Source organism: Melanerpes formicivorus, unplaced genomic scaffold, assembly GCF_026170545.1.
Source record: "Melanerpes formicivorus ecotype bairdi unplaced genomic scaffold, bMelFor1.0.p_v2 SCAF_22, whole genome shotgun sequence".
Taxonomy (NCBI): domain Eukaryota; kingdom Metazoa; phylum Chordata; class Aves; order Piciformes; family Picidae; genus Melanerpes; species Melanerpes formicivorus.
Genome location: NW_027142374.1, coordinates 9,485,389 through 9,500,944, shown reverse-complemented (window position 1 = coordinate 9,500,944; position 15,556 = coordinate 9,485,389). Strand labels below are relative to the sequence as shown.

General features: G+C 43.2%; 2 protein-coding genes across 9 annotated transcripts in view; one reads left to right on the top strand and one right to left on the bottom strand.

The window, feature by feature from the left end:
* The window catches only part of SH2D1A (SH2 domain containing 1A), a 30,340-nt gene extending 23,106 nt beyond the window's left edge, over positions 1 to 7,234 (top strand). For 3 of the 4 annotated variants that reach the window (XM_068152084.1, XM_068152087.1, XM_068152086.1), the window contains 3 exons: positions 2,525 to 2,588; positions 4,880 to 5,015; positions 5,369 to 7,234. In XM_068152084.1, the coding sequence (XP_068008185.1) occupies positions 2,525 to 2,588; positions 4,880 to 5,015; positions 5,369 to 5,406 (238 nt within the window). In that variant the 3' untranslated portion in view covers positions 5,407 to 7,234. Of the gene's footprint in view, positions 1 to 276; positions 468 to 2,524; positions 2,589 to 4,879; positions 5,016 to 5,368 lie in introns of those variants that run through there. The other variant, XM_068152088.1, reaches the window with a different exon arrangement.
* Positions 7,235 to 9,398: 2,164 nt separating this feature from the next.
* The window catches only part of TENM1 (teneurin transmembrane protein 1), an 876,004-nt gene continuing 869,846 nt past the window's right edge, over positions 9,399 to 15,556 (bottom strand). For all 5 annotated transcript variants that reach the window (XM_068152080.1, XM_068152079.1, XM_068152082.1 and 2 more), the window contains one exon: positions 9,399 to 14,655. In XM_068152080.1, the coding sequence (XP_068008181.1) occupies positions 13,897 to 14,655 (759 nt within the window). In that variant the 3' untranslated portion in view covers positions 9,399 to 13,896. The remainder of the gene's footprint in view (positions 14,656 to 15,556) is intronic.

The window sequence follows — 15,556 nt, the reverse complement described above, 5'->3', positions numbered from 1 at the left end:
CAATGGAACACTCCTTCCATTCTCCATGCTGTGCTCAAAACATCCACGTTCCCAAATTCTTGTTCCTTTTATTCTGTATCTCATGGGTTTATAATCTGAACTATCCTTTGCACTCTCTCTAGGTTTGGTAGAAATATTTTACAGAGGAATATTTTTGAAAAATGCAAGACAGGTATCTCATACTTCACCTTGCTTCGGCCCCGAGTATTACTTTATCTGACCTTTATTTTTCAATTTGTTCAGCTTAGTAAACCCTCCTGGCAGAATGCTGAAAGCCATCAGACATTTCAGAGTCAGGGCAGCACCCCAGCCCCTCAACAACTTCAAATCATGCAAGCTCTTCAGTACAGAAAATGAAAGAAACAACAGATGGCAGCTTCCAGACAACTGAGCTGTTTGTGGAAAAAACAGATTTTAAAGAGACTGAAGTGGTCAGAATGCTATGGGACAACCAAGAACAATCATGGGTAATGTGCACAGTGTATTATTAAGGACAGGAAGCAAGAAAGTGAGTTTTGGATTTTTACATACCAATTTTGTTGTTTTTGAGGCTTGAAAGAAAAGTCACTCTGGAGATGGTCAAATACCCACTTCAAAGAGAGGAGAGAAAATGCCAGAACCTCTCTGATGTTACTCAGTACACTAAGGCACATAAAATCCTAGTTTCTGTAATCGTGGCTGATGTGCTACATATGTAGGTGCAGGAAAGTCCCTTGTGACAGCCAAAAAGAAATGATGAATGTGAGTATCAGTTACTCATGAAAAGCTGACAACATAGGCACAGCTCTCAGAGGTTTTAAGAAAGGATGAGATTGTCTAACAACCCCAGAGACACTGGATTCTCTGAATATGAACATATCTAGTGGCTTAGAGGAATGTGTTTCTAAGCAAATGGGCTTGAGCTGTGGCCTCCAGCACCAGTGATCGCAGTGCTGTGGCATGGGCAAGAGAACGATGTTGTCCTTCCATGTCCTTCCCATGTCCCACAGCAGCAGCAGGCTGCTGACATCTTTTCCCTAAAGTTCTTTCTGACCTATGCAAATCCCTGATGGACTGCAAAAAGCTGGGTTTGCTGGGAGAAGCAGGGGTAGTGGTGGCTGATTTCCTCCTCTGGTTTCCATGAAGTGAGTATGACTGGCCACTTCTCATGTCCATCTGGTTTAAGGCAGAAAGTCATGTTTCTGGGGGAAACACTCCTTGGTTAACACGAAGGTGTGGATGAAGTTGTGGTGAGATAGTAGGGTTGTGTCAGCCATATTCCCTTACCTGAGGAGGAAGGCAGTGTCTCAGCTGCTGCTAGGGAATTCATCCCCGCAGCAGCCCTGATGGGAGGGAGCAGCTTTGTGTCTTGCACCTCCGTATTTAATCATAGTGGGAGTTGAGTGCTGTGGGGAGAGCTTTCAAATCACAGCAGGCATTGCTGCTCCCACTTTGCAGGGTTGTAGCAGTGTGACAGCTGTTAACAACTTCCTGCTTGGGTAAATTATATCAGACACTGCTTTGCAAAGGTTGCTGTAGTGACTTTTTAACAAGAATTTATCCAGAAACCATGACACAGAGCGTAAGTAATTGCAATCGTATGGTATCTGTGTCACCGATGGTGTCTGCTATCTGTAGAGTATCTGCTACAATACCACATATAATTGGAAAGGAATACAGTGTTTTTCTGCTTTTATAAGAATTGATGCTGAAACAGGGAATGGTCCCTAAACTCCTGCTGTGTATTTATGTAAATCCGTGCAGTACAAAATGCAATCTTTCTTATCTGATATCATCTCAGCGAACATTGCACTCACAAAACTACTATCAATTTTCTCTGCATCTGAGTTAAAGTGTTGAATATTGCTGTAATAATCTACCATGTAAATAGTGCAAGGTGCTTGGTTCTAAGAGAAGCAAGACTGACTGTAGACACGAGTACAGCTTGTGTAATTAGTCTATGACTCCTAATTCTCAGAAGACTCAGATTTAAAGGGACACTCTTGTAAGTGTCCTTTGTCATTATTTGAGAATTAGGAATGTAGGGGCAAGGCAAAGGGTAACTGACCTCACCTCTATGGGTCCAGCTTTCTAAATACATTGCACTCATGCTATTGCTTCTGGGAACATCTGTGTTTAAATCCATCACAATACAGCAATGCTATCTATCAATAATCCATCTTCTCTTTTCCCAGGGATAGTATGTCTGGTGTGTGTCAGTAAAAGGAGGTCACTGAAAAAAAACAACAATAAAAAAATGCTGAGGTAGGAAGGAAAGCAATGTCACTTGATGCAGAATAACTGAACACTGCTGAAGTATATCTGAGTCAGACCGATTTCTTTGATCTGAAAGGAACCCAGTGCATTGAACACTGCTTCTGACCTGCAGCTCAGGTTTTTTTTAATCTACCAAGAGCCTTTATGGGTGAATTTATTTTAAGTAAAGGTTAGCAGATGAACTGACTTCCCCACAGCAGAATGTACTCCTTGTGAAACACGACAGCACACATGAGTAACAAATACCTGTCGGTTTATTTTTTCACAGGCATCAGGGTTACGTTTATACCTACAGAGTGTCCAGGACAGAAACTGGATCCTGGAGTGCTGAGGTGTGTACTTCTCTTTAGTTTTCTGAAAATTTCTGCCTCTTGTTTGATGGTTGTATTGATTTAATGAAATATATTCAAGTTATGCATGTTTCTTGCACAGTTTGATTTTCATCAAAGGTAATCAATCCTGAGTGTGCCCATCACGAAGATGTCTCGGTGCCACTTCTGGCAGTCTTGAACTTGTAAATTAATTCACTGTTACATTCTATCTGTTGCATAATGCAAGAGTGCATTATTTTGCATCATTTTAAATGGTGAAAATATTGTGTTTTTATAATTTGACAAGCACAATCAGTTTCCTTCTATCATCTCATGTACCATTAATGTCAGATTAGTAAGGAAATTAGTTTCAATCTACAGTGTTTTAATTTATCTCCAGATTAATTCATCAGTGGTACAAAACATATGCAGGGTAGCCAAAACTTGATGCAAAATACATTTGCACTCATCTGATAAAAGGCTGGTAAGTCAAATGTAGAATAACGTCATCTGCACCACAGATAGTTATTTGGGTTGATGCAATTTGGATATTAACCTGTTGTTATTTTATGAAGGTCTCTTTCTTTGGATGTACTTTGTGTGCTAATTCATAATTAGCTTTCTGTTTGCACATTAATGAGCACTGATTACAAACATTAAATGATTTCTAGACACAGACATAATTACTTGGCCATTATTATAACAGAAGTGGCTGCAGTGGTCTGGAAGGCAGGGCTGATTCCTGGAGTTACTCAGAAGCAGATTGAGGAGTAAAAGTGACTCACATTACTGTGGAGTATATAATTATCTGTGTCACCCTTGGTAATGGTGCCAGGAAGAATTTGCCGACTGGTTCCTGTAAGGCATTGGGAGCACCCATATATTTGCAGTGCACACACAGCAGGAGTTTCGGGATGGGGCGAGGGTGGTAGTTCATCCAGCATGCCAAGGCGAGCACTGCTGTCTCAGAAAGGGTGCTGGTACCCCCTGGGTCCTCCACCTGTGAAGGAAAATTACCTGAGTGAGGCTGCAGCCTACTTTGACCTCAGGTAATATCAATGTCTGCAGCAAGATTATTGTGGTGTTAGACAGGTCTGCTCCTCCTCCTCTTCCCCCATGATCTCCACTGGCTTCCTAAGATGGGTCTTGGGCTTTCCCTTGCTGTATTTTAGGCAAACCTTATTTGAGTTTGGCAGCATCCTGGAGGCCCAGAACTCTCAAGGAAGGGTGCTAGCCACAGAGCCATGCTACCAGCCCTTCCTTTAGGTAAACAGACGCCATTAAGTAGTGTTGCTAAGACCATGCTGGACTCTGCTCTTAGAAACAGCAGCCTAAATCCAATTTATCCCCACAAAATGTACCTCTGAGCTGCAGCTGGTGCTTTCCTGACTCTTCCTCATTCCCTGTGGCTGGTCAGTCTCTGAGCAAGCTCACGTCACACTCATCCTTCAAGGACGATGCAGGGAAACTAAAGCAGTGCTGGTAAAATCCCAGCCACTGTGAAGCCTCCAGCTGGTGCCAGTATTGAGCCCATGACTGCTGGGTGAGAGCATCCCTCAGGTGAGCCTATGCTGGCAGGACCTATGCTTGCCCTCCCATGACTTTGGTGGGGAGGATTTATTATGAAAACTCCTTGAAGGATTTAACAGAAACACTGGATTTTTGATTAAAAGCTTCATTTCACAGTGTTCAAAAAGATGCTAAAGCAGAAAGAGAGAAATACTCCCACTTTTAATAAATAGGTAACATTTTGCTAGTGCTCTTGTACAAGACACAGACAGGAATACTGAATGAACACATAAGCCAGCACTGAATGCTCAGAGAAAAGCTTGCAAAGAGGCTATGCCCATGTCTGAATTTAGTGGTGTAAGGACTCCCTCTCCCCAGCAAGTGCCAGGTAACTCTAGATTCTCTTCCAGGCTGGAAGCATCTAGTTGATAAACCCCAGGCTGGAAGTTAAATCACTGCCTGCAATAAATCAGGGTCAGAAATAGTGAAAGATCACTGAGTAATTTGCCTAACAAATGTAATGATTAAGAAATTGTCCCTCTTCCGGTCTTATATCACCACACTGCTGGAGACTGCTTTTAGTGCAGGGAGGCTGTGATATGCTGGGGGAAGGAGAGAAGCAGGACTCACCAAGTCATTCATACTTGGCACATCACAGGGTTCAAGAGAAGGGCTTGGCTCCTGCCCTGGAGGGTGGGTTGTGTGCATTTCTGAGAACAAGCCTTCTGAGTCAGTGCCCCAAACCCAGCACAGGTGCTGGGCACCCAGCATCTCCTCTCACCTTTCACCCTTTGGCTTTGCAGACAGCACCTGGAGTCCACCGGAGGCTCTTTCGGAAAGTGCACAACCTCATTTCAGCTTTCCAGAAACCTGACCAAGGCATCATAACACCCCTGCAGCACCCAGTCATCAACCACACCAAAGCCAAATACTCCCCAGGTGTGTGTGGGGTGAAGGGAGCCTCAGCTGTGACTGAGCAGAGCGGAGCCCTTGTTCGTGGTGGGGATAGAGGTCTTAGAATAATTTATCTTTGATCTAAACTAGTTATGAGGGTGGCATTGCCAGAACAACTCCCTAACTTTACTACTGTGGAAATGCTGGCACTCAGGTGCTCATTAGGGCTATGTCTGTCCATGTGATGAGAAAGTGGATTTTGATCATGTATTCTTGAATACTATATCAGCAGTGAGTACCTTCCCACACTAGCACACTTTCTCTTGTATGAAGCTTCTGCTCTCTCCATTTTCTTGCAGCATTCATCCTTTCATATCTTTTGTGCTTATTTTTCTTAGGCAGAAATGAAGGCCATGACTTCTCCATGCAGCCATAATGATGACATTCCTGAAGTGAAACATAACTGTGTCTTCCAATGTCTCCTTTAGTTCATGCTCTAGACCAGAACAACTTGTATGATAGTTAAAATAACTCCGTGAGTTCTCTTGTAACATTTGCAGAAATGTGTATTTCACAGAATTTCTAGCTCAAAGTTTAGAAACTTTAAGCTTCAGAATGTTTTGAATTAGGAGTGGTTTTTTGTTTGTTTGTTTGGTCTGAGAAGATTTGCAGTCTTTAAATAGTGTATCACCAATATTTAAATAGTGTAATGCCTTTCCTCCCCCTCTTTGTACTCTCAAGTACAATATGTGTATCACTTAAATATTAGTTATAATGAATAATTAGTTATTAATTTTGTGTAACTTAAATTTGGACTCTGCTTTTTTCTGGATGGCATTTGTACAGAACTGAGCAAGACCCCTTTTAGAGCATTAGGAAAATTGCTTATATTAAAGTGTACCGTGCCTTGAGTGAGCTGTGTGACTGTCATTCATACAGTTCCTAAAGGTATTCCAGAAGTGGCATCATGAGGATCTTCAGTAGCTGCTTTCCCATCACATCAGGCTCTCTACCCTGTAAGTAAGCAGAGCTAGCTACCACTGCTTGGATGTACACAATTGTAGTTTCCACAAACAGTCAAAAGCTTAAGCAATGCACCAAGAAACAGAACCACCAGTGATGTGGAGAACATTGCTCTCTGCTCTTAGGTATTCCCTGTCCTTGAAACAAAGCCTTTCTTCATACAATTTTAAAAAGTAAGTTATTTCTCCATGAGTTAATTTGCTTTGCTTTACTTAACTGTTTATCTGTTTGTGTTTCCATGCTGCTGCTGGGCTCTGGAGGAGAGGTTTTGAATCCACAGGACTCAGCTGTGCAAGATTGGCATGTGGCTACCAGAGAATTCAGAGTATGTGCCTTCTACACCCAGGGTTTAACATGCATGATGAAACTGAGCTGGCAAGCTTCTTTTGAACAGAGTGGAAGTCCTACAGCCCTCTTTTTTCAGGAGATAGTACTGTGTCTGCAATGCAGTCAAAATGCGCTAGACATGGTCCGGGCTCCCTCTGTACAGGCTGCTGCCAGGCCTTGTTTGTGTGTCTTCAGCCTGTGAGGGGGGTGTGTCTTGGCTGGTTGGAAGGTTCATGCCACTCTTAGTCACTCTTCAACTTACACAAATAGTCACAAAAATCAGTCGAACGTGATTCTCACATGCTCCACTCCAGAGCACAAGACTAACAGGGACTGCAAATGGACTACAAAATTATATGTATTTAAAAACCCACACAGTGCTTAAACTTGGGCTGCGCTGGTTGAATGTTTCATGCTTATACTTCTGACTTCTGCTCAGCTTGGAAAGGCGGAAGCATTACCTGAGAGGAAAAGAGGCCTTTTCCAGAAACAGGCTCAGGAGAACAAAACCGATCAAACGCAACCATCCACGGCTCGGTGGCACAGGAAGAGGCTCTGCAATCTCTTGGGGCTGGTGCTGGGTCCTGAGGGAGCAGCCCAAGTGAGTGTATTTGTATCTATGTACAGTATACGTACAGGAGGAAGCCTCTTCCAACAGCATGTGAAAACCCCCTCCAGTCATACTAACTGTTGTATGCTGGATCCTGCCTTGCAGTCATCTCATCAAAGACAAGGTGCATGTGAGCAGCGACCAAGCTAAATGGGCTGCAAGTGCAGGATTCATCAAGGCTGGTATGCTCCAAGCAGCATTTGGTAAGACAGAAAGAGTTACTGGGTTTTTTTTTTTTTCCCTTTCCTGTAAGAGTGTGTGTGTGTGATGGTGCAAGCAATAAAACATGCTCTGTGAAGCACAAGTTCCTTGTAAACCAGCAGCGGGAATAAATGCAATAAATAAACAGACTCATGGTAACAGGGACTAGTGGGCAATGTTGTTGGGAGAATTCATTACTCAGTTTCTCTGTATTTGAAGGCCAGTTTTCATTTGTGGTGAAATCTCCCACCTACTATTGACTAGTCACATATTTTACAGTGTGTTGTGTTGCTCTGCATTTTCCTGTTACATATGCTTGCTGGCTGAAACAGGGAGCTTAAGACAGGCCCATGCAGTGGCAGATCCAGCATGATTTACTCTTTCATAAAATATTTACAAGCTAGTTTTTTAATCCTCACATAACTCAGCAAACTTCAGCCATGGAGGTACTGAGTTGCCCACCACCAGCACAGAGCACAGCCTCTGTATCCACACATTGCTTTGCTGGCACTTGTGTCCTTGTCCCTTTTGCTCCTCTGTGCCTTGAAGGTTCCCTGGCTTGCTGAATGTCTGCGATGGCTGGACCCTTGGCCATTCTTCTCTCTTTTTGTGCTCCTGAAAAACCATCCTTCCCCAAAACCAACCTGTTGGGTGCTGTCAGAGTGTGTGTTCCCCCCCCCACCCCCCCAGGCTTCTTGCGGGAGACCTTTTGCTTTCTAAGTGCTGGGTCTAAACTCTTGATTTACCTGGCCTCTCCTGGGAGCAGGAAAGAGTGTGCTTGGAAATGGTCCGTGGCAGATGATTGCAGCACAGCAGGGATAAATGTAGTGGGAAGCACTTTGCCCAAGGGCTGTTTCCTATAGAAAGATCCTTCTTGCAAAGCAAGGTCCTTCAAGCAAAGGCTGAGGCTGTCAGTGCTGCATGTGCAAATGCTGCAGCACAAGAACAGCAGCTCTGTGTCCGCTCTGCAGTGCAGTGAGCTGAGGATAACTGGTTTGACAGCGGATGACTCGACTCCAGCAGTGCATTGTTCTTCTAAAATATATATATATATAAAATAGGCTGGAAGATGCCACTTTTGTTTAAAGATGAGAATATTGCTTCAGTTTCTGATGTAAATTATTAAGACACAGATTTGTTTGTGTTGTTCCTTCTGGGTACCCAAGAGTCTGGAATTGCTGTAGGCTTAAACAAGGTGGAAACAGAAAGAAAAGCTCAGGGTACCCGTGGGACAAGGAGTCAATGCTTGTTCATAGGAACAGTAATATTCATGCATTGACTTAGGTGTGAAGAGCTACAGATCCTGAGAGCAGCACTAGCTGGATTTTGTAGGCATGACCTGCTTCTTCCTACCCACCATCCCTGCCGGATGCAGGCCCTCGTGGTCACTCTGCCCTGCTTGTCCGAGCCCTCCTGCCTTCCCATCCCTGCCTCTCAGCACAGGGATGCTGCGTCTCCTTCCCCAACCCCCTGCTCTGCCTCCTCCCCAGCAAAGGTGATGCTGCTCCTCTGCAGTGACTAATTCTGCCACAGCTCTGGTTTGGCCTCTGCTAAGCCCTCTCCTAGTGCTTGTCCACAGCAGTGACAGACCTCCTGCAGCACTAAATCAATACTGTCTCCCAGGCTGCTCTTCCCTTTTCTACCAGAGTACCCCTTTGGCCTTGCTTCTCTTATCCATCCAACACAGCTCTTCCAGACTCATCCCTCATGCTGGGATACTGCCCAGCCCTGTTGTTCCAATCTGTTTTTTACCATCTAACCTTGCCATTAGCCTTTAACACTTCCTCTACCCCTCCGGCTCATCTCCTCTCTCCTGCATGAGGTGGGCCTTTAATTTTCCCTCACGTGCACACATTTGATACACACAGTCATTTATAACCATCTATTTGAGGCAGGCTCTACAAACTGCGCACATACTTCAACTTTGCTCATCTTCTACCACCACTGTTGACTTCACCCACTCAGTTCTTGGCAGTGTGAAAGCATTTAGCAGATTTTTTCTTTTCCTTTTCCCTCCCTCACGTTTGTTCTGATGAAATGTAATAACCTGTGCACAGATACTGGCTGTGATTTCACCTGCAGAGCTCTATACAGAAACTCTGACGAATCAGAAGTAAAATGAAATCTTGCTAGCAATCCTCTGCTCCCCAATTTCTTGACAACCAATATTGTCTGAAGCCCTTACTGAGCTGTATGGAAGCATCTTTTACTGACAGGACCAGAGCATCCCCCATCCAGGGTCTAAACAAAGACACTGAGGCACACCATCAGTTTGCACCTTTATTTTTTAAAAATGAAATAGTCAAAGTACTTTCTTTTTCAAATATCGACACATAATATATTAACTTTCAATATTTACAGCGTGTTGCTGGGATGTTCTTGTAGAAAATGCATGCTTCTGGTCTGAAATCCAGAGCAAAATGCATCAGACCATTTAACTGCAGCCATATAACATAAACCTGTACAGTATCCAGTCACTATTCAGCACAGGAGTTAGAGCAGGAATAAAAAAATTGGGATCTATTGTTTCCTAGCAACGAGGCTGAGGCCATTATAACACAATTTCTGTAAGATCAGAACCTCTAACTGGTGTTAGGCAGAAAGTGAAGATCTTGGCATACATTGTAAACATTTGTACTGTTGATGAGAAAGCTAGAAAGGAACGTTACTTTGACACATATTGTATGCTATGCTTCTCTTCCTCGTTTATAGACACTTCTGCCTGATGAGTATGAAGATTTTAATGTTTTATCATGGTTCATACAAGTAAAATACTGTCAAGGACACGATCTGATATACTAACATTTATTAAAAAGGCTAAAGTCCACCACAAGATCTAAGGAAAAACTGGAAATTGTCAAACACGTTTCCTTAGACAAATAATGGCAGGTGACAAATGCCCGGACAAATCCACAGTAAGTCCGACTCCACTGGTCCCAGTTTCTGCCGAGAAGCAATTCCTCTGGCAGTCAGGGTGCTTTCAACCTGGTAATGTTTTGTATCAAGGAGAGGTTTAAATAACAGTCAGCATTGACAGGGAAAACCCTTACAGCTGTTGATGGCAGCCTGATCTGAGTGTCACTGTGCCTGATCTGAGTGTCACCGTGCCTGACCAGCTGTGCTATGGCAAATCCCCTCGAGTAAGCCAACACCCTGCCGGGGATCGGTCGGTCTTTTTGCTCAGGCTAAACCAGGAGCTTCTCTGCCTAAACTGCTTTCCCCTTTGCAACTGTCTTGGCTTCCAGCAGCACCCATCGCCATTGCTCCTCTTGGAAAAGCTGCTGCTGTGCAACCTGGGCCCTGGCCATGGCAGAGCTGGGGCTCGGTGGGCAGGGGAGTGCAGGGCTGGGGCACCACAGCAGCTTCAGGAGCACTCATGGCCAAAGAGAGTGGCCATATCTACCTAGCTAGTGTACAACTGAGAGTATGTTAGAGAGCTCAAACCAAATAGCTAGGATGTGTATACCGAGATGCACATTGACCAGTTCATATATATTTATTTGGCTATGTTCTACCTAGATATATATATATATATATTTATACCTTTGAAATGTTCTAGATCTGCTAAATAAAGATGAAAGCAAAGGAAACATTACTTCTACACACTGGCTCTCATAAAAAATATATCACATATTTCTCATGGTAGGTACTTTGCTACAGGATAGTGTGCAACAGTGGTATTTTATTTTATTTTATTTTACTTCATTTTACCCATTTTCAAAACCTTGTTTGCAGTGCAGAATACTAGCATCAAATTATCCAATCTAAATAACAGTAAAAATTTTCCATGCTGTTTTTTGTTTTTCTCATTTGGGTCTCTAGGCTACAGTGCAAAACAGAAAATGGAAAGAGAACAAGAAAGGAAAACTACAAAAAAAAAAAAAAAACAACACCCCAAAACCCAAACCAAACCAAACCAAGCCCAAAACCCAATCAAAACCAACAAACCCAAAACCACACAAAACCCCCAAGACTGAGAAATTGGTCTAACTACTAGGAAAAATAAAAATGGAGACCGAAATATTCCCTGCCTCCATCTGAGGTTGCTCATGAACGAGATGGTACAAAGCTACTTTTTGCTTAGTTCTCACAAATCACTGCTGGCTGGCCCACGTGTAGCTACGACTCCAGTCTCTGGTGCTCTTCCAGTGAAAACTTGGTTCCTTAGCACTGTCATCTCCACACAACACTTGTATTTAGTTTCCTAAATTTCTGAAAGCGTTACAATGAAGGCATTTTGCTTTTTGTAACCGCGATGTGATGTGATTCTTCATACATCCATAATCTCACAAGAAATATTATTCAAAAATGTACCTTGGATTGCACCCAGGAACTGGGAAAATGCCAAATCTACTTTCAGAGACAGACTTGTAACACATTTCACTCTTTGACCTTTTGGCATAATATGAGAACAACAGTAATCAAGGCAGTATTAAAAAACCACAGCTGTAGGTAATACAAAGTGCATTTCCTGCATATAATACAAATATAACTTTAAGAAACTAAAGGCACAAGCTAACTAAATATGTATTACATACTAGAAATGCACAGTTCAAGGTAATTCTAAGAGCTTCAAATATTTGTTTATAATGGATATTTAAAGCAGTTTGAAAATGATCCTCATTAGTGAATTGCAAAAAGTATAATCGCTTAAAATATAAGTAAAATAGACTCTAATATTGACATCTTGGATCAGTGATAAAATACATCATCACGTTTATGAATGCACTCTCTATATACAACTCAATTATTCTTCCATTGATTAAAAGCATATTAGAGGCTCAAGGAGAATGAAGGTCCATTTTTAGGCTGGTGTGGAGGTATTCAAATTCTCCGTGATCGTATGGAAAATTACAGAAATCAGAGCTGTCCAACCTGGCTGTTGTCAGCTCCCAGTTCTGTACGTTAGTTAATGATGAGCCCAATCAAAATGTGTACGTGCAGATTTTGGTCCAAAATCCCCTCTGGCTGGGGAGTTGAGGGTAGTTTCAGAGGCCAGGCTCTCACTCAGCCTGATCCTGCACCCTCAAAGCTGCGCTGGCTCCCAGGGGAGCAGAAGGAGTCTGGAAATTGATGCTAATGGTGTGAGGCTGAGACTTGAAGTCAAAACTCTGGGTGTTTGGGTCTCAGGTGCCAGTTCAGGCTCATCTCTAACTTTGGTACAGTCTGCTCCACTTGCCCAAAAACAAGGGAAAAAAAAGAAAATTGGAAAGAAAGGGAGAAAGACAAAGAAAACACTTTGTTGGCTTCAGTAAATGTGAGCAGAAATTTTTTCAATATATTTACTATGTCTGTTTTGAAAGAAATGTGCAATAACATCACTGTTACGGATACACAGGCTCTACAACAAGACTTCTAGCTCTCTCTGAAAGTCAGGAAAGGAAATCTGCTTACTTGTCCCTCCCCACCCTGTGTGCCCTCCCCACCTCCCAGTAACCAGGACTTTTGAAAATGACAAGCTGAAAGAAGGATCACCTACTCTTCTATGAAACAACTGTGCCAGCAGCACATGAACCCTGGGAAATAAAAATTTCTGTCCATGCAATATAATGCTTTTCTATGTGCTCTAGATAGCGAGCTGAAGAGTGAAGAGTCATCCCCAAAATGTTCTATGGTTATCAACATATTTACTATCCACACTTAGGTTCATCAACTCCCAACCCACTAATTTTCTTCAGACTCAAAATGATGCATAATACAACAGGATTAGTAATTTGAGATGAAAAGAAGGTAATGCCTGAGCCCAACAACACTGCGATTTCCAAATGATCTATGAAAAGACAAGTCCTGGCCCAATGACTAAAGCCAGGTCTGATCCTGCCCTCCCAGCTGGGTGACCAGGATTGTCCCTAAAGCACCAAGTTAAAGCCCAGTTTGTAACACACTGACAGTGGGTAGGCTTCTGTTGACAACAGTGCTCACAAAGTCCTTCTCTGGCCACCCCAATGCTTGGTTTAAGCACAGCAACGTGCTGCCAGCCTGCACCCTTCTGCTAGGAAGATGGGCAGTTCTATGTGTGCTGCTGGACTCCAGCATAACCCATTAATGAGGGAAACCTTGGGAGAGAGGCCCCCACATGCTAAAAGCAGAGGCAATGTGGTGTTCATCACTGAGAGGTGGCTACAGCTGAGTAAAGCTAAAGGCCATTTGGCAGGCTTTTACCTACTGTATCCAACGCAAGTCAGGTTTCCCAGGTTAAAAAATCCCTTAGACCATAGCTGTGAGGAGTGACATGCGTGGGGTTGGTGAGCAGCTATGGTTTCCATACACAGTCTGGTTTCTATATGCCATCCCTTGAACTTATGGGAGATCTCACCAGGACAAAAACTACCCAGTAAGTAGGGGTTGCAGAATCAGGCTCTGTAGCCTTTTAAACAATTGGTGAATTATTAAATCAACAACAAAAAAGTTGTGTTTCCTTAGAAGGCAGCAGAGCAGCGGCGCTCTCCCCAACGCCGCAGGGACGTGCGGTGTCACCCCGGGGTGCCTGGCACGCAGGTCGCACTGCTCAGCTGTCAGGACTCTGCCTCTGAAATTTTTGAATACTGCCACACAAGAACTAAAAATTGTCACTGTCATCTCTCAAAGAGTTAAACGAACAATATTAAAATACCATCTTCTGTCACATTTAAAGGCAGTTGGATATGTTTTTTTTCTGCTATATTTATATATACAGAGTTCGGATCTAGAAAAACCAATACAATAAACCATTTGACGTTTAAAAACAGGCAGTCTTTGGTGACGCAAAGGCAGAGATTTTCTTTGTTACCTTCTGCCTATTTCACTCTGTCTCATAAAGTGAATATTATTGGCACTGTCAGAAAGTTCGAGATACTGCTCCACAGATAAAACAAAATATCCATCGTAGCCTTGTACTCGCCCAGTGCTTAAAAGCTGCTGTTTCTCTCCATCTGTCCATGCCCTAATGCCTTCTTCCCCTTCCTGCAGCCGCCTCTGCTCCTTAGTCCAGGCCTGAGCCACGGCTCTCTGCCTGGCTATCTCTAACACGTGGTTCTTCTCCTCTTCCACCGTTGTTCCATAGCGCACATTGAAGCAGAGCGCGCCATGCTGGAGCTGGATGTCAGCGAAGCGTCTAGTCCTCCCATTGATCACGGAAGTCATCTGCGACACTGTCACGTTGACACCATTCTCCAAGATGCGTCGTCCTCCTGTGTTTCCAATTAAGGCCAAATCTTCTTCCAAAGACCCCAGCTTGATGAAGTAATGCGTGTCTCGACCATCTATGGTGAAGTGCAGGTTCTCCAGGTAGTGAGCGTTGTTGAGGATCGCAGCGATACGCCGGCTGTCCTCGTTAGCCACGCCTATAATGTCAGCTGTCACTATACCATCCTTTATAGCAAACTTGATGCCTTTTCCAAATACTGAAGGAACAGCTGCAAATCTTGGTTGCTTCACTCCCTCATAGCACTTGCCATCACTATACCTGGGTGTCATAGGAAGTTGATCCAAGGATATAAAGTTCCGGAGTTGCTTTTGCAGCTCACACTGAATACCAAGGACAGTCTGGAAAAGAAAACACCAATAAAGTTTGCAGACAAGCACCTTGCAGTTCATTATAGTGTCTCACAGACCCTCCTGATCGCTTAATTGCTTCGAATGGATCTTCAATTTTTGTGGAAAACACTGTGCACATCTACAGAGCCTGGTGTACCCTCAGGCTTTTTAATCACCCACAGTATTGCTTTCTGTCTCCTGGACTCTTTAATTTCTAGAAATCAAGTGCAAAATGTGTTTATCACAAGTGCTATTTTCATATTCATTCTTCCTTTTTTTTCCTTCCTTCCTCCTTGAATTGTTAATGGCTGATCTTTTGACTCTTGGCCATGGGGAAAGCCAGCTCAAAGTTGTTCTCTTTCTCATGATTCTATGCTAAGTCTCTCTGCATCTAATTATATCTTCTGTGGAACAGCAGTAATATTTTCCATAGCCCTTTCTGTCAGGAAAGCAGGCTGTGAAGGCGTCAAGATAACCAGAACAAGTGGAACCTCAGATCTGTAGATCTTGCTCCCCACTGGGGCTAAAGAAACCCTGACTCCAACTGTCTGTTTTGTCTTTTTAACACTATACCTGTCACTATACTCCTTCTGTGTCTTTGTAATACCTTCTTTGACATCTCAGTGACAATTTTACATGGACATGCTCCTACAACTAGAATCAGCTCTGACCCTCTGCATTTTGTGTAGTCATTTTGCACAGGAGAAAAAAGAAGTGTTAAATGCTCTGAACATGAACTCACATCACTTTATACCTCCTTTTCCTGGCTACACTGGAGAAAAGAACTCTTTCTCTCTTGTCTTTGCAAATCCATATTTCTTTATTGACAGATGTCCATATGGTCAAATGTGAAACTTAAACACCTGCTCAGAAGATCAGTAGTTGGTCCTATTGCAGTTACTTTGATTGC